The sequence below is a fragment of the Ambystoma mexicanum genome, chromosome 3p, assembly GCF_040938575.1.
Source record: "Ambystoma mexicanum isolate Mex_15411 chromosome 3p, UKY_AmexF1_1, whole genome shotgun sequence".
In the NCBI taxonomy this organism is placed as follows: domain Eukaryota; kingdom Metazoa; phylum Chordata; class Amphibia; order Caudata; family Ambystomatidae; genus Ambystoma; species Ambystoma mexicanum.
The window spans coordinates 168,482,166-168,501,004 of NC_090925.1; the positions used below are offsets into that span (position 1 = coordinate 168,482,166).

The 18,839-nt window shown below is 46.3% G+C and overlaps 1 protein-coding gene across 3 annotated transcripts in view; it reads right to left on the reverse strand.

The window, feature by feature from the left end:
- Positions 1-18,839, reverse strand: part of LOC138580212 (alpha-2-macroglobulin-like protein 1) — a 328,254-nt gene that overhangs the window by 239,044 nt on the left and 70,371 nt on the right. For all 3 annotated transcript variants that reach the window (XM_069650567.1, XM_069650566.1, XM_069650565.1), the window contains exons 4-7: positions 10,910-10,962; positions 7,464-7,484; positions 5,586-5,742; positions 4,396-4,480 (exon numbers count right to left, since the gene is read on the reverse strand). In XM_069650567.1, the coding sequence (XP_069506668.1) occupies positions 4,396-4,480; positions 5,586-5,742; positions 7,464-7,484; positions 10,910-10,962 (316 nt within the window). The remainder of the gene's footprint in view (positions 1-4,395; positions 4,481-5,585; positions 5,743-7,463; positions 7,485-10,909; positions 10,963-18,839) is intronic.

Consider the following 18,839-nt stretch of genomic DNA (forward strand, 5'->3'; position numbering starts at 1 on the left):
TCTCTACCCTCCTTCCCTTCTAGCGCCGGTGGTCTGTTTGCAACAAGTCTTGCACAATTCTAGATAACTTTCTCCATCTTAACCTACATCTTCTCTGTATTACCAAATCTTGGATTCCTCCCTCAGACTCTACCACTTCGGCATCCCTTTCCTGCTAACGTCTCAAACTCCTCATACCTTTGGCCAAGATGGTGGAACTGGTATTTCATGTCATTACTCCCACACCCCTGTCCCCGGTTCACTAGCACTAACCCTTTTCTCTTCAAATACAATTCGAATAGCAATATCGTTCCAATAGCATCATGTTTCCTTATCCAAACCTCTTTCTCTTACTTTTCCCATTATATACCCCTGTCCTCCTTTTGCAATGCCCTGGATTCTCTTCTCTCCCCTCTTCTTCCCTCCACATCCCCTTCCGTCCTTCTTAGTGACTTCAATCTCCATCTGTCTTCTACCCACATATCTTTTCCTTCTCTCCCATTACTTGACTCCTTTCATGCCTTCTCACATTTCGGGTTTCTCCCTGGACTTAATCTTTTCTTCTGTTCCTCTCCCCGCTGCCGTTACTTCTCTTCCCAGCATCTAACCACTTTCTCGTTTCATTTACCTTTTCTCCTCATGCTCATTCAAACTCCTCTGCCCATCTCTTCCTTTGTTCTCATCATAACCTTTCCTCTTTTAACAATCAACCTTCATCGCCCCGCTCTTTCACCTTCCCTCCCCCCTCTCCCTGAATTTTCTCTCACCAAATGACGGGCTTTCCTCTCTTAACTCTGGACTTGCAGTTTCTATTAATTCAATATACCGTAACAGGGCATTTCTTCCTTCCCAAAAGCCCCCACAACCTTGACTCACCCCTTCTCATCTCTTCCTTTGCTCTTTCCTGTATCGGGCAGAGCAGAAATGGAAAAAAGGGCACTTCTACCGCCAATATTTTCCTTTTCTTTTCCCTTGCACTCCTCTTATAATTCTTCTGTACTTCTGGTAAAAAAAGAATGATCTCATTCTCTCATATTCCGCTCACCCTGGTTGCCTATTATGGCTTCTTAATCAAATCCGGTCTAATCTCCACTCCCATGTCCCCTCCTTGCTCTCCTCATCATCTCTGACAGACTTTGCTACGTTATTCCCTGACAATGCATTACTCCTCTCCTCCCACAATTCCCTCATCTCCTCTTCCCTGTATCCTTCCTCTTTCCTCATTATCTTCTTTCTCACTTCTCTCTGACTCCGACACTGCTCACTACCTCGCCCGTGCTCATCCTACTGCCTCCCCTCTCAATTCTCTCCTGTCCACCCTTATCCTTAAAATCTAATCTCGGCTTCTTCCTTTTCTGACTTCCCTTATTGGCTCCTCCCTGTCTGCTGTGACTTTTCCCTGCACTCCAAGAAGGTGACTTTAAATATCCTTCTCCTGATTAATTTCATTCTATCTCTCTTTTCCATATTTCTCCAAGATTGTAGTTTATACCCAAATCTCCTTTCTTGATTTTGCGCACTCTCTCCTTCTCAATCAGGTTTCCTTCCTCTTCACTCTACTGAAACTGCTTTACTTAATGTTTCCAACTCTCTTCTCTCCGCTCGACATGCAAAACTGTCTTCAATTCTCATCCTTCTTGATCTAGCGACTGCCTTTGACATTGTCGATCACCCTACCCTGTCCCTGTTAGTTTTTTTTGGTTGTTTTACAATGGTGCTTCTCCCATCTTAACAGGCGCTCTTTCTCTTTGTCCTGGGCTGGTAAATCTTCCCCACCTTTTCACTTCTCTACGATATTCTTCGAGGTTCGGTACTTGGTCCTCCCCTCTTCTCTCTCTGCACTACACCTCAATCATCTTCAATCGCTGCATTTGGGTTGTCATCACATTTTTATGCTGACGACTCTCAGATCTTTGTTTCTTTCTTTTTGTTTTCTGAATCTCTTCACTCAGCCATTTTGTCCTGTCTTCTAGCCGTCCAACCTTGGATGCATAATCATTTTCTGCACTTAAACTCATAAAAAACGGAGATTCTCTTCTTCCTTTCCTCCGCCGTACCCTCACCCTTGCCCCTCCTTACACCTGGTTTTCCCCCTCTTCTCTCTCTTTAAATCTGACTGCTCATAACTTAGTTGTTATCTTTGACAGAACTCTTTCTTTTTCTCCTCATGTGTCCTCTATTGCTTTTAGATTTCTGCTCTACAACATCCGCACAAACTCGGCCCTACTTGACTTTTCAAGCTATGAACCGTCTTATCACCACTCTAGTATTCTCACACTTCAACTACTGCTCCTCCCTTATTATTGTCACCCCAATTGCCAGCTTGCCCCAATATGTGCTATTTTCAACTCTGGAATAAACACTCTTTGCCTGCTCTCACCTCGTACCTTCATCTCTTCTTCCCTGCGTACTCTTTCCTCGCTGCCTTTCGATAATCACATACTCTCACTTTCTTTCTATTATCTAAAAAGTACCTGCGGTTTGCCCCCCCCCCGTTTCTCCTTTCTTCTCCTATTTTAAGAGCCCTTTCAGTCTGTTCGATTTGAGAACCAGTTCCCGCTGTCCGTCCTAACGCTAGCCTGTGCCCAATCTCGCTTCCGATGCGTCTCACTAAGCTCCGGCATTTACTTCTTCTTGATATTAGAGGCTCCATTCCCGCCTCAAACTCTTTTTGCTCAGTCCTGAACATCAGCTGTTTATTATTTAGCTGATCAGATAGCTCTCAGGTTCAGCAATTGCTGCTGTGATCTATGTGTGATCTGCAGGTCGCAGGTTCGAATCCCGGCAGGCCAACTCAGCCTTTCAGCCTTCTAAGGTCGATAAATGAGTACCAACTTCAGTTGGGATGATAAATGTATGTAAATATGTTCTCTGTAAAGCGCTTTGGTTTAAGGCGCTATATAAATAACAAATCATTATCATTTACCTCATGAAGCTTGTACTTTTTAAATTGTATGTGCAGTGCTTTTTGACGAAATCGCTTTATAGATGTAATAAAATACAAATGGAGATATGGGCGGATCCAGCGCTATCAGAAGAGGTTCCACAAACATGGGAGATGCGGAGAATATCATATGGAGTTTGATGGTGTTATCAGCCAGCCTAAGGCAGATACAGAGGGTCAGGAGTGTCAATGTATGGGAGGCATAGGGGATGAAAGCATGTGCTGGATGTGATATGATTGGTTATTTATAACGTGCTTAATACCCAGAGGTCTCTAAGCGCGGACCCGGGGATCGAGCCTGTGTTGCTCCGCGTCGTCTTGCTTCCAAGACTAGCACGTTGCCCCTAACCTATCCTCCCGGGACACTGTGGGCGTTAGCAGACACTGTCAAGCAGACCAGGGTATTAGAGGCTTTCAGAAAAAGTCCAGCAGACAAAGCTGGTGAGGGTCAGACACCATCAGAGGGTGCAGGACAGCATTGGTCGTGTTATCAGTGAGCATTGGGAAAAAATGGGGCATCAGAAGCCATCATTAAGGGAATGAGAGTCATGGAGTGAGTGCAGGAGTTCTCAACCAGTTTAGGCAGACCTGGGGGTGCCAGGCTGTCAGAAAATGTGCAGAAACATGAGGAAGCAGGTCAAGAGGTACAGTTCTGGACTGGGGCAGAACATTGTCTCGAACACCAATTAAGAAAGCAGCCTACTATGGCAAATGGGAATTCATTCATTTTGTGACAGACTGTTTGATTGGTTCCTGGGAGTGTTGTATTTGGTAAAATCTGTTGCAAACTGTGAATTTTTAAGAATGTTTGTTCAGAAACACCCTTAAAAACTACTAGCTGCCCAGGGAAGTAACTTATCAAACTGCCCGGGTTTGGCCAAAAAAACTGGTCCACACTAGAATGATGGTCCTGCCCGTCTGGGATTGCTGCATAAGCTAGTTCGAGCCTGTAAGGGTACCCTACAGCACAAAGCAGATGGGAGCCAGGAGCTAGATAAATATAGCAGACATGAGAATATATCGGCCACACTACAAGGGGCATGGGCCCAGGGGTTACCAGTCAGAGTATGGCAGAGATGGTGGGACCCGGTGCCATCCTACACAGTGCAGCAGACATTGCAGTGTCGGGCACTGCCAGATAAGGTACAGCGGACATGGCTGGGATCAGGGGCCATCAGCACATCAGGAGGTGCCAGCCAGAGTAGGGCTGCCATGAATCAGCGTTATAAGAGTCTGCCCAGAAGCCAGTGGAAGGATTGCAGGAATTGGCACCTGGAGCAATCAGCCACAGCGGGCAAAAGCAAGGGTGTGCAGCCATTGCCACTTTGCTTTGCAGTGTTCCACCCACACACACACACACACACTAACACGCACACGCGTACGCGCGCAGGCCCACACATGCACACAACCGCACACACACACACATAGGAAACTGGTAGCGCACTGTATGATGTCTCTGTATATGGACTTACTTGGCGCACATCTGCATCTTGAAGGACTCCTGCACGATTGTGACAACCTTTGGTAGTTCCACTACGACCTCGAATTTGGGTGGTACTGTGAAGGTGTGGGACAGAAGAATACAAGTTGTGTGGTCATGAAGAGAACATGTGCATAGATTAAAAAAATGCACAAGACAAAAACGAATGCACGTGTATGACTGCGGCACCGCTTGCAAACCATGAGCAGATGGTCACAATATAATCAGCACATGCACCCCCCTGGGAAATGCATCCTATTCACAACAGGAAAGAGAAGCGCAAACGACACAAAATGTTCCCAGTCATTTCCTAGAGAGCCCGTAAAGGCAGAGGCGTGAGGGCTGTAGACGACACGTGCAAGGTGGGATTCCCCCACCCCTCAATGAATACAATTCCTTACCCCCCCTCGGGACTTCACAATGGGGTGGATTCTTTTCCCAGGTTTTACCATTGCAGTCCTACCTCTCGATCCTCACTCACTTGCCGCATTCCTGACGAACGTTTGGCAACAGCCATGAAACCCCATGAGACCAACTTTTGAATACTCTGCCGGACGGCGATATCTGAACTAAAACTCATGCCTACCTCCCCGATCTACATTACTTAACCTGCCTTGAGAAGGAACCTTCAGGATCAAAACACATGTCGGCTGACCACTCTTAGACCATGGGCTGCATTAGGACCCTTGCGGTGACAGTATGAACGCTGCCGATAAGGCACCGGCACCTTTAATACCATCCTGCCGCATTACGAGTGTTGCTTGTGGGTTCCTGACAGCCCGCCAGGTCATGCCTGGAAACGGTGCCGGCGCAACCATGCTCCCCACCCCTATGGGTTAGAATGGGGATTGGGAGCCCGGCAATACCGCCACCCGAAATTGGCAATAACAGGAGATGGGCTGCGAAGTAGTTGGGGGTGATGATGCACATGGAGGGACAAGGATACAAAACTAAACATACCTAAAAAAATAATATAATACAAACAATATGGACACAAAGATTTTTTTTTAAATTGATTAATTAAATAAATGAACAGTACACATTATTTGAAAATGAAAACAAGCATGGAGCCCCAGTCATGGCACAAGCTTGTGTTATTAAACACACTAATAGCTATGGAACTGTTTCACTTCTCCTTTTTGCTCACCGCCTCCCGGCTGGGCACTGGTCCTGGTGACTTACCGTATTCCTCCACGGTGAACTGGTGCTCAATGTCTTTGCCCACTTTGAATTTGTATGGCCCCTGTGCAGGTTCCGATGACAATGGTATGGAAATATCCACGATGCCATGCTGCGGAGTCACATCCAGCCACTGGCCGATTCGGTTACCATTGGGGTCCTGTGGACACACTCAACAGTGAGGGTTGAACATTCTTGAGGGCGCTCAACTAGATACAGCACAAGGTGCTCAGATGGCAGTAGAATCTTACGGTCCGCATATTAAATGAAAAAAGGAGAAGAACGTGAGCTTTGCAGAGGAAAGGCAGAGACCCATCATGGAAGTAGAGGAATGTAATACCAGCAATCCCCCACAGGGTCCAATGGGACTCCAATGAATGGGGTTTACGGTATCGGGTCTTTCCATCGAACACCTTTCCATTGAATAACTTTCCATTGAAAATTATTAATTGAATTGCCTTTCCATTGAAAAGCATATTCATTGAACAAGTTTTGAGGGTTAATTTCTATGGATAGAGTTAGGGGTTAGGGTTGGGGCTAGGGTTAGATTTAGGGTTAGATTAAGGGTTAGATTAAGGGTTAGATTAAGGGGGGTAGGCGTGGGGGTTGGGGGTTGATAAAAAAACATTAAAACGTTACAAGGAGCTGGCCAGTGCCGAAATTTCAGCACTGGACAGCTCCATGTTACGTTTTAATGTAGAAAAGAAATGCATCAAAATGCTATCTTTTACATTTAAAAGTACATATCCATTCGATGGAAAAGGTTCGATGGATATGTAATTTTAATGTAAAACATAGAATTTCGATGCATCTTTTTCGATGCCATGACCATAAACCGGGATTTACCCACCCTTGCTGGCACCTATAATCTGCCAGTAATTCCGGTAGATCAGGCACCTGTAACGTTATTACCGTTTGCCAGTATCCTTTCCGGACCGGCAAACTACAAATATGCTGGTGGGGTGGCCGGATTATGGGACTCCATGGACCGGGGATGCACCGGTCATGGTATAACTGTTTGCTGGTTATCACCGCCAGGATACCGGGAAACTTATAAGGAGGCCCAATGGCTTAGTAGAGTTGACAGCTGTAGTAGAGTTGACAGCTGTGGACGTTTTTTCGAGGAGGCCAAAAATCTCCCTGACTCCCCGCCTCTTGAATAAGCGGCAGAGCTGGACCCCTTCACAGGTCGAAGAAGAGCATTTTACAGCATATTTTGAAGACAGAATTGGAAACATTCCTGGGATTTACATGCAGTACTGGACATGTAACATCCCTGCAACATTCACTCAACTTGTTAAGCTACCTTTGCTGCTTTCTGCTATAGGAATCAACTTTCAAAGATTTCAACACGGGATGTGGTTGCCTAACAGCACAAAGCCACCGTGCACTTCTTATGAATTTCTTAGCCTATGATCCTTACCCTCTAGACACCCTGACACTGTACACAGTTTCATTGAGGATGTTCAGTCAACAACAGAAAACTGTCAACATCTGTATGGGGTCAAAGCGAGGTGCCAACACCTGTTGCTAAGGAACGTGGGGGGCCCTTACTGCTTCGCCCTGTACTTGGCACCTGGGGTAATGGCTGCTTTGCGACCCTTTGGCTGCAGCCTTAGAGCCAGCCCCCCGCCCAACTGCTTCAAGAGTACCATCCAGTTTCATTCATTCATGCAGGCTGAGAAGCAAGCCCCTCTCTTGCAGTGAGCGACTAGGGGTGGCCCCGTGTGCAGTGCACACAGAACTCCCTATGTCGCGTCTTTGAAGTAGAGTGATTGGCGAGAGAAGATGTGAATTAAAACATGCATATTTTTGAGGAGAAAACGAAGAACGACTGGAACATTCTGAAGAGACACGGGTAGTAAACGAAGTAGTGCTTACCTGGAGCTCCACCAGAGGATACTGAAAGAGAGAAGAGACACACCTCTGTGAGGCACACTCAGTGTAGACGTACAGCGAGAATGAAGCATTCAGCATTGGCAGCCATGAGTGAAAAACACAAGACTCAAACTCAACAAGCATTGGCAAGGCCAACAGTTTTTGCTTTTGTCTAGGCACGGGATGGGTATTTCCCAGGTACTGCCATAATAGTACCCACTGGCCATTAATGGTAGCAGCTGCACTATGGCGCAAGTACCAGAGCATCTGTTAGCTGTGCATGCAAATAGCCTTTTAATGCCCGTATAAAGGCCAAAACTCTTGCCTCTGCCCAATACTTGTTTTTAACAGAACTTAAGTGCAAGGACACTCGTACTACTCATAGATCAGGTCACTGAAGCCACACCTGGCCAACGCATTTATATCAAACCCACAGCACATTTAAAGCTCCATTTAAACCATTGACACTTAGGCAACTGCTTTGAAATAACTCTGGCAGGCACTTAGAGCACAAGGTTTCATGTTACTGCTTGCTAATACTAGCTCAAAGAGATCCCATGAGGGTGTGTTTTGGCAGGAAAACGGTGGAAAGGATGGGCTGTCAATGAGTGGAAAAATAAACCAAACAACACCCACAAGCTGTGTGTCCCTCCTCATCGCATCTCCCACCTATCCTACTCCAATGCAATAGCTTTGACTAATAGGGGGTGCTTTAGCGCCGCCTCAGATCGCGTTGCTTTGGGAGATTGATAAACTGGCCCCCAGTCTGGCCACTAGATGGCGACATATGCACAGCATGGAATGCAGGCTGCACTTCTGGCTAAGGAATAGCAAAGCCACTTTTGTCATGCCATCACAATCTATGGGGCAGCAAAAGCGTCATCACACTTCCACCGATTCCCCCTCTGCTGGTATCTTGGGAAGTGACATGACATGACCTTTGACTCAAATCACTTTGTAAGAAGTGTCGTCACACAGCTTTTGGCACTGATGAAAGTCCTACAGGAGCAGATAAAAAGCAAGAACAGGATGTCCAAAGGGGATAGTGGGGGCGTGGGGTAACAGATGCAATACTTCAACGACACCCTGGACATCAGCTCCTGTGCCCAGAATGCTTAACCATTAGGTCCTTGCTTCCAGTAGCGGGGGCGGGGGTGCTGGCTGCCGGTGACCCCGGACACGGCTCATCACATGCTGTCAGGGTCACTTGGTAACAAGTGTTAAATGAATGCAGGCGGCCTCCATCGTTAGCCCTTACGTGCTGTTGCATTGCCTGCATGCAATGTTCAACTTTTACAAAATGAAGTTCACAAGAGTGAAAACAGGCAGGAGCGCCTTTTCTCTCCGCGTTTACTCTCCGTTTTGCAAAAAATGGAAATGCCACCTGCAAATGGCGCTTTGCAGAAGGTATGTGCAATGGATTCCATGCGACCCTATTCCTTTTGCGCCCGCTTGGACATCTCATGTGGGTGTAAAAACATGTGACCGTTGAAGTCGGAGGAAGCACAGCGGACATATGTATTGCGTGTTGTGCTCCTGCCTCCTATCACTCTGAAATATCCCTGAGTGCAAGAGTGAAGCACACATGGACAACACCTTGCTTTTAGACCCCACGTTTGCACACAGGGGTTGCAATGCCATGTCCACGAGCAAAACCATTGTTAAGGAATGGGTGCGGGTTGCAGCATGCCTGTTACTGGAGTGGGGCGTGTGTTACATCAGCATGGACTAGAAACGGCAGTCAGTTATTCTAGTGTAACGCCTGAAGGCATACGCATTGCCCTCTGGGAATCGTTTCCCAATTGACCTAGCTCAAATGGCCCATTCTCCTCCCACAATTCAGATAGAAAGCTTTTCTCATGTTTATTTTTTTAGCCAAAAATAACATTTATGGTATTTGAGCCATCGCTGGAGGAGGATGGGGAGCTGTCCGGCGGGTTGGGGGATAGGGGGGTAGCCCCGGACAGAACCTCAGGGGTTACAGTGAAGTGAAATGCATATGTGCTTGTCTGCATCCTTGAGAGCTGTATATCTTGAGTTAAAGGTATATATAGAATAGAACTGCCCTATAAGAGAAAGCCACTTTCTGGAACAAAAGGCACGATTTTCAGCCTATTTGAAACCCCACAATTGGTTTGTGGCTCTGAATTGATGGTGAAGTTTCAGGGATCCCCACAGGGTGGCGCTGTGGCACGGGCGATTTAGAGTAAATGGCGTGTCCTCCACCTGAGGCAAAAGGCTACATTTCATACTTGTCTAAACCCTCCATAACATTGGTGGCGTTTGCTTTGCATTTTTGATACATTTTGCCCCAAGGGGCGGCTTTTGCGAACCTCCCTCTCAGAACGGAAGTAAGCAGCCATGGCCTGTGTAGTGATGAAGAGATCTATGCTGGCCTGTATATGATATGATATTGATATTTTATTCCTATCGCGCTCGTACACAAGTGTTTCAGAGCGCGACAAGGCAAGGGAGGGGAACAGGGGAGAACAAAACAACAATCTTACTAGGCCCAGTGACATTGAGAACGAGCAAGTGCATGGGAGAGGGGGGAAGGGGAAAAGTGCAGGGACGGGGGAGAGAGGAGAGTGCGGAGCAGAGGAGAAAGGATACATAATAAATAGATAATAGAGGCAATAAACAGCGGTAGTGCAGCCAGCAAGTGACAAGTGCAGTGTTTACGGCAGCAGACTGGCTAAGTCTAAATAAGTGCAGAAAAGGAAGAAAAAGGGTGGGGGATGGCACTGTATGGGTACAGATACAGTCCCCATTTCAAAGGGTGGCAGGTGGCAGTGCAGGAGGGTGGCAGGGTGAGCAGTTTCCTGGGCCCAGGGGACAATGGGTGGCCAGGTGCACAGTGCCAAGAGAGAAACAGATCAGCAGGGGGCAAAGGGGAGCGAAGGCAGAAGCAAAGAGGAAGGTCTTGAGGTGCTTCCGGAACCGGAGATGGTTCTCCTCATGTTTTAGAGTGGCAAGGGAGGCTGTTCCAGAGGGAGGCCCCAGTCTCTGTGTAACTCGAAACATACAAGCCCCATTCACAACATGAAAGCAGAACACCTGCAGCCACTGCAAATGTGTGATTAAGCCAAGCAAGACCCGCCCAGGTGCAGAAGAGAAGCGCAAATTACACTGTCCTTTATGCGTATAACTGCACATGTGTAGAATGCGTGGGAGCCATCCCAAATAAAGTACAGATTTAAATAAAAATGTTCATTCACACAGGGTTTGAGGAATTGAGGAATATCCACTTTTATTTCCTTTAGTGAATAAGGCGCATTTTGCGCATGTGCCACTTACGAATCCAGAGTGAGAGGAAGGGCTTTTGAAACCAGCTTTCCTCTGAAGGTAGGTCGAACCCACTCTTTTCGTTGATACGTCTGGTTAGTCACATTCATCCAGCCCACTTTCCTCACAAGCTCCAGCCCCATTCCCAAAACAGGGCAACTTACCGGCTTATGCTCCGGCATGAAGTCCTCATTCAGAGTCACAATTCGACATTTCACTGCAAAGGAGCAAAGACATGGCATTAGTTAGGGCTTGGGCAATAGCTACTTGCTTACTCGAGTCCCGCACACTAACATGAGTTCAGCCGAGTGCTGGCTCAGAGCTCCCTCTAGTGGGGACGAAGGGGAGTCCTCGTGCAAGTTCAATTAATAGCATCCAGTCAGTCACACACGCCTAGCGGCTGATTCACAGAGTTACATTGCAGAGAGGGCATTATGCCGATCAAAACCTACACCAAAAACTGTTCTCAACATATGCTGCTCAATCTCCCATGTTCCCTACTCACACAGGGCATCTCTTGACATTTAAATGTGCACGCATGTCAATTTGAGTTAATGATGCGTCAGCGTGAAGCATTCTGCGTACTCGGGTCCTTCGCTGTAATATCAAGGGCGGTCAATCTGATCGCGTTTGGGCTTCAATCGTATTTAGTGCTATGATTGAGTCACACATATTTAGATTTACATTCCAATAGAATACCATGTTTCAACAGAAAGAAAAAAAAACAATCTTCGCTTTTCCCTTTCGCCCCCGTCTCTGAGAAGTTACTCTGACTTGCACCTGGAGAGGTCCCTGCTATTCACAAAATAAGTTACACTAACTCTGCAGTACACCTGGAGAGGGACCCAGCTATTCACAAAATAAGTTACACTAACTCTGACTTACACCTGGAGAGGGCCCCTGCTATAAACAAAAGAAGTTACACTAACTCTGACTTACACCTGGAGAGGGGCCCTGCTATTCACAAAATAAGTTACACTAACTCTGCAGTACACCTGGAGAGGGACCGAGCTATTCACAAAATAAGTTACACTAACTCTGCAGTACACCTGGAGAGGGCCCTGCTATTCACAAAATAAGTTACACTAACTCTGCAGTACACCTGGAGAGGGCCCTGCTATTCACAAAATAAGTTACTCTAACTCTGCAGTACACCTGGAGAGGGCCCTGCTATTCACAAAATAAGTTACACTAACTCTGCAGTACACCTGGAGAGGGCCCTGCTATACACAAAATAAGTTACACTAACTCTGACTTACACCTGGAGAGGGGCCTGCTATTCACAAGTTACACTAACTCTGACTTACACCTGGAGAGAGGCCCTGCTATTCACAAAATAAGTTCCATTAACTCTGACATACACCTGGAGAGGGGCCCTGCAATTCACAAAATAAGTTACACTAACTGTGACATACACCTGGAGAGGGGCCCTGCTATTCACAAAAGAAGTTCCATTAACTCTGACATACACCTGGAGAGGGGCCCTGCTATTCACAAAAGAAGTTCCATTAACTCTGACATACACCTGGAGAGGGCCCTGCTATTCACAAAATAAGTTACACTAACTCTGCAGTACACCTGGAGAGGGCCCTGCTATTCACAAAATAAGTTACACTAACTCTGACATACACCTGGAGAGGGCCCTGCTATTCACAAAAGAAGTTACACTACCTCTGCAGTACACCTGGAGAGGGGCCCTGCTATTCACAAAATAAGTTCCACTAACTCTGACATACACCTGGAGAGGGGCCCGGCTATTCACAAAGTAGTTACACTAACTCTGACATACACCTGGAGAGGGGCCCTGCTATTCACAAAATAAGTTACACTAACTCTGACGTACACCTGGAGAGGGGCCCTGCTATTCACAAAATAAGTTACACTAACTCTGACATAAACCTGGAGAGGGGCCCTGCAATTCACAAAATAAGTTACACTAACTCTGCAGTACACCTGGAGAGGGGCCTGCTATTCACAAAATAAGTTACACTAACTCTGACATACACCTGGAGAGGGCCCTGCTATTCACAAGTTACACTAACTCTGACTTACACCTGGAGAGGGGCCCTGCTATTCACAAAATAAGTTACACTAACTCTCCAGTACACCTGGAGAGAGCCCTGCTATTCACAAAATAAGTTACACTAACTCTGCAGTACACCTGGAGAGGGCCCTGCTATGCACAAAATAAGTTACACTAACTCTGCAGTACACCTGGAGAGGGCCCTGCTATTCACAAAATAAGTTACACTAACTCTGACTTACACCTGGAGAGGGGCCCTGCTATTCACAAAAGAAGTTCCATTAACTCTGACATACACCTGGAGAGGGCCCTGCTATTCACAAAATAAGTTACACTAACTCTGCAGTACACCTGGAGAGGGCCCTGCTATTCACAAAATAAGTTACACTAACTCTGACATACACCTGGAGAGGGCCCAGCTATTCACAAAATAAGTTACACTAACTCTGATTTACACCTGGAGAGGGGCCCTGCTATTCACAAAATAAGTTACACTAACTCTGACATACACCTGGAGAGGGGCCCTGCAATTCACAAAATAAGTTACACTAACTCTGACATACACCTGGAGAGGGCCCAGCTATTCACAAAATAAGTTACACTAACTCTGACATACACCTGGAGAGGGGCCCTGCAATTCACAAAATAAGTTACACTAACTCTGACATACACCTGGAGAGGGCCCTGCTATTCACAAGTTACACTAACTCTGCAGTACACCTGGAGAGGGGCCCTGCTATACACAAAAGAAGTTACACTAACTCTGATTTACACCTGGAGAGGGGCCCTGCTATACACAAAAGAAGTTACACTAACTCTGACATACACCTGGAGAGGGGCCTGCTATTCACAAGTTACACTAACTCTGACTTACACCTGGAGAGGGGCCCTGCAATTCACAAAATAAGTTACACTAACTCTGACATACACCTGGAGAGGGGCCCTGCTATTCACAAAATAAGTTACACTAACTCTGCAGTACACCTGGAGAGGGGCCCTGCTATTCACAAAATAAGTTACACTAACTCTGACATACACCTGGAGAGGGGCCCTGCTATTCACAAAAGAAGTTACACTAACTCTGACTTACACCTGGAGAGGGGCCCTGCTATTCACAAGTTACACTAACTCTGACATACACCTGGAGAGGGGCCCTGCTATACACAAAATAAGTTACACTAACTCTGACATACACCTGGAGAGGGGCCCTGCTATTCACAAAATAAGTTAAACTAACTCTGCAGTACACCTGGAGAGGGGCCCTGCTATACACAAAAGAAGTTCCATTAACTCTGACTTACACCTGGAGAGGGGCCCTGCTATTCACAAGTTACACTAACTCTGACATACACCTGGAGAGGGGCCCTGATATACACAAAATAAGTTACACTAACTCTGACATACACCTGGAGAGGGGCCCTGCTATTCACAATATAAGTTAAACTAACTCTGCAGTACACCTGGAGAGGGGCCCTGCTATACACAAAAGAAGTTCCATTAACTCTGACATACACCTGGAGAGGGGCCCTGCTATTCACAAAATAAGTTACACTAACTCTGACGTACACCTGGAGAGGGGCCCTGCTATTCACAAGTTACACTAACTCTGACATACACCTGGAGAGGGGCCCTGCTATACACAAAAGAAGTTCCATTAACTCTGACATACACCTGGAGAGGGGCCCTGCTATTTACAAAATAAGTTACACTAACTCTGACATACACCTGGAGAGGGGCCCTGCTATTCACAGAATAAGTTACACTAACGCTGCAGTACACCTGGAGAGGGCCCAGCTATTCACAAAAGAAGTTACACTAACTCTGACATACACCTGGAGAGGGCCCTGCTATTCACAAAAGTAGTTACAGTAACTCTGCAGTACACCTGGGGAGGGACCCGGCTATTCACAAAAGAAGTTATACTAACTCTGACATACACCTGGAGAGGGGCCCTGCTATTCACAAAAGAAGTTACACTAACTCTGACCTACACCTGGAGAGGGCCCTGCTATTCACAAAAGAAGTTACACTAACTCTGACATACACCTGGAGAGGGGCTCTGCTATTCACAAAATAAGTTACACTAACTCTGTAGTACACCTGGAGAGGGGCCCTGCTATTCACAAAATAAGTTACACTAACTCTGCAGTACACCTGGAGAGGGCCCAGCTATTCACAAAATAAGTTACACTAACTCTGATTTACACCTGGAGAGGGGCCCTGCTATTCACAAAATAAGTTACACTAACTCTGCAGTACACCTGGAGAGGGCCCACCTATTCACAAAATAAGTTACACTAACTCTGACATACACCTGGAGATGGGCCCTGCTATTCACAAAATAAGTTACACTAACTCCGACTTACACCTGGAGAGGGGCCCTGCTATTCACAAAATAAGTTCCACTAACTCTGAAATACACCTGGAGAGGGGCCCGGCTATTCACAAAGTAGTTACACTAACTCTGACATACACCTGGAGAGGGGCCCTGCTATTCACAAAATAAGTTACACTAACTCTGACTTACACCTGGAGAGGGGCCCTGCTATTCACAAAATAAGTTACACTAACTCTGACGTACACCTGGAGAGGGGCCCTGCTATTCACAAAAGAAGTTACACTAACTCTGATTTACACCTGGAGAGGGGCCCTGCTATTCACAAAATAAGTTACACTAACTCTGCAGTACGCCTGGGGAGGGCCCAGCTATTCACAAAATAAGTTACACTAACTCTGACACACACCTGGAGAGGGGCCCTGCTATTCACAAAATAAGTTACACTAACTCTGATTTACACCTGGAGAGGGGCCCTGCTATTCACAAAATAAGTTACACTAACTCTGCAGTACGCCTGGGGAGGGCCCAGCTATTCACAAAATAAGTTACACTAACTCTTACTTACACCTGGAGAGGAGCCCTGCTATTCACAAAATAAGTTACACTAACTCTGCAGTACACCTGGAGAGGGCCCTGCTATTCACAAGTTACACTAACTCTGACATACACCTGGAGAGGGAACCTGCTATTCACAAAATAAGTTACACTAACTCTGACATACACCTGGAGAGGGGCCCTACTATTCACAAAATAAGTTACACTAACTCTGACTTACACCTGGAGAGGGGCCCTGCTATTCACAAAATAGGTTACACTAACAATGACATACACCTGGAGAGGGCCCTGCTTTTCACAAAATAAGTTCCATTAACTCTGACATACACCTGGAGAGGGGCTCTGCTATTCACAAAAGAAGTTACACTAACTCTGACGTACACCTGGAGAGGGGCCGTGCTGTATACAAAAGAAGTTACACTAACTCTGACATACACCTGGAGAGGGGCCCTGCTATTCACAAAATAAGTTACACTAACTCTGACATACACCTGGAGAGGGCCCCTGCTATTCACAAAATAATTTACACTAACTCTGGCATACACCTTGAGAGGGGCCCTGCTATTCACAAAAGAAGTTACACTGACTCTGACTTACACCTGGAGAGGGGCCCTGCTATTCACAAAATAAGTTACACTGACTGACATACCCCTGGAGAGGGGCCCTGCTATTCACAAAATATGTTACACTAACACTGCAGTACACCTGGAGAGGGCCCAGCTATTCACAAAATAAGTTCCATTAACTCTGACATACACCTGGAGAGGGGCTCTGCTATTCACAAAAGAAATTACACTAACTCTGACATACACCTGGAGAGGGCCCTGCTATTCACAAAATAAGTTCCATTAACTCTGACATACACTTGGAGAGGGGCCCTGCTATTCACAAAATAAGTTCCACTAACTCTGACATACACCTGGAGAGGGGCCCGGCTATTCACAAAGTAGTTACACTAGCTCTGACTTACACCTGGAGAGGGGCCCTGCTATTCACAAAATAAGTTACACTAACTCTGACGTACACCTGGAGAGGGGCCCTGCTATTCACAAAATAAGTTACACTAACTCTGACTTACACCTGGAGAGGGGCCCTGCTATTCACAAAATAAGTTACACTAACTCTGCAGTACACCTGGAGAGGGCCCAGCTATTCACAAAATAAGTTACACTAACTCTGACTTACACCTGGAGAGAGGCCTGCTATTCACAAGTTACACTAACTCTGACTTACACCTGGAGAGGGGCCCTGCTATTCACAAAATAAGTTACACTAACTCTGCAGTACACCTTGAGAGGGGCCCTGCTATTCACAAAATAAGTTACACTAACTCTGACATACACCTGGAGAGGGGCCCTACTATTCACAAAATAAGTTACACTAACGCTGCAGTACACCTGGAGAGGGCCCAGCTATTCACAAAAGAAGTTACACTAACTCTGACATACACCTGGCCTGGAGAGGGGCCCTGCTATTCACAAAATAAGTTCCACTAACTCTGACATACACCTGGAGAGGGGCCCTGCTATTCACAAAATAAGTTACACTAACGCTGCAGTACACCTGGAGAGGGCCCAGCTATTCACAAAATAAGTTCCACTAACTCTGACATACACCTGGAGAGGGGCCCTGCTATTCACAAAATAAGTTACACTAACGCTGCAGTACACCTGGAGAGGGCCCAGCTATTCACAAAAGAAGTTCCATTAACTCTGACATACACCTGGAGAGGGGCTCTGCTATTCACAAAATAAGTTACACTAACTCTGACATATACCTGGAGAGGGCCCTGCTATTCACAAAATAAGTTCCATTAACTCTGACATACACCTGGAGAGGGGCCCTGCTATTCACAAAAGAAGTTACACTAACTCTGCAGTACACATGGAGAGGGCCCACCTATTCACAAAATAAGTTCCACTAACTCTGACATACACCTGGAAATGGGCCCTGCTATTCACAAAATAAGTTCCACTAACTCCGACTTACACCTGGAGAAGGGGCCCTGCTATTCACAAAATAAGTTCCACTAACTCTGACATACACCTGGAGAGGGGCCCTGCTATTCACAAAATAAGTTACACTAACTCTGCAGTACACCTAGAGAGGGCCCAGCTATTCACAAAATAAGTTACACTAACTCTTACTTACACCCGGAGAGGAGCCCTGCTATTCACAAAAGAAGCTACACTAACTCTGACCTACACCTGGAGAGGGGCCCTGCTATTCACAAAATAAGTTACACTGACTCTGACTTACACCTGGAGAGGGGCCCTGCTATTCACAAAAGAAGCTACACTAACTCTGACGTACACCTGGAGAGGGCCCTGCTATTCACAAAATAAGTTTCACTGACTCTGACATACACCTCGAGAGGGGCCCTGCTATTCACAAGTTACACTAACTCTGACGTACACCTGGAGAGGAACCTGCTATTCACAAAAGAAGTTACACTAACTCTGACGTACACCTGGAGAAGAACCTGCTATTCACAAAAGAACATTACTAGTCCTGATTTGAAAAAGACGGGAGCACCGTCGAAACACGTGTAATCACAGAGGGCACTGTTAAACGTGCATTATATTTGATGAAATCACAAAATAATTAAAAAAACACATTGAAACATGGAGAAAGAGGTCATCTGTCTTCTTTCTCGGTAAAACGTGGGCGCATGGGTAACTTGTCAGTGTAACCGCATGAACTACCATATTCACAAAAGAAGTTACACTAACTCTGACATACACCTGGAGAGGGGCCCTGCTATTCACAATAGAAGCTACACTAACTCTGGCATACACCTGGAGAGGGGCCTGCTATTCACAAAATAAGTTACACTAACTCTGACATACACCTGGAGAGGGGCCCTGCTATTCACAAAATAAGTTACACTAACTCTGACATACACCTGGAGAGGGGCCCTGCTATTCGCAAAATAAGTTAAACTAACGCTGACGTACACCTGGAGAGTGCCCTGCTGTTCACAAGTTACATTAACTCTGACTTACACCTGGAGAGGGGCCCTGCTATTCACAAAAGGAGTTACACTAACTCTGCAGTACACCTGGAGAGGGCCCAGCTATTCACAAAATAAGTTACACCAACTCTGACTTACACCTGGAGATGGGCCCTGCTATTCACAAAATAAGTTACACTAACTCTGACTTACACCTGTTGAGGG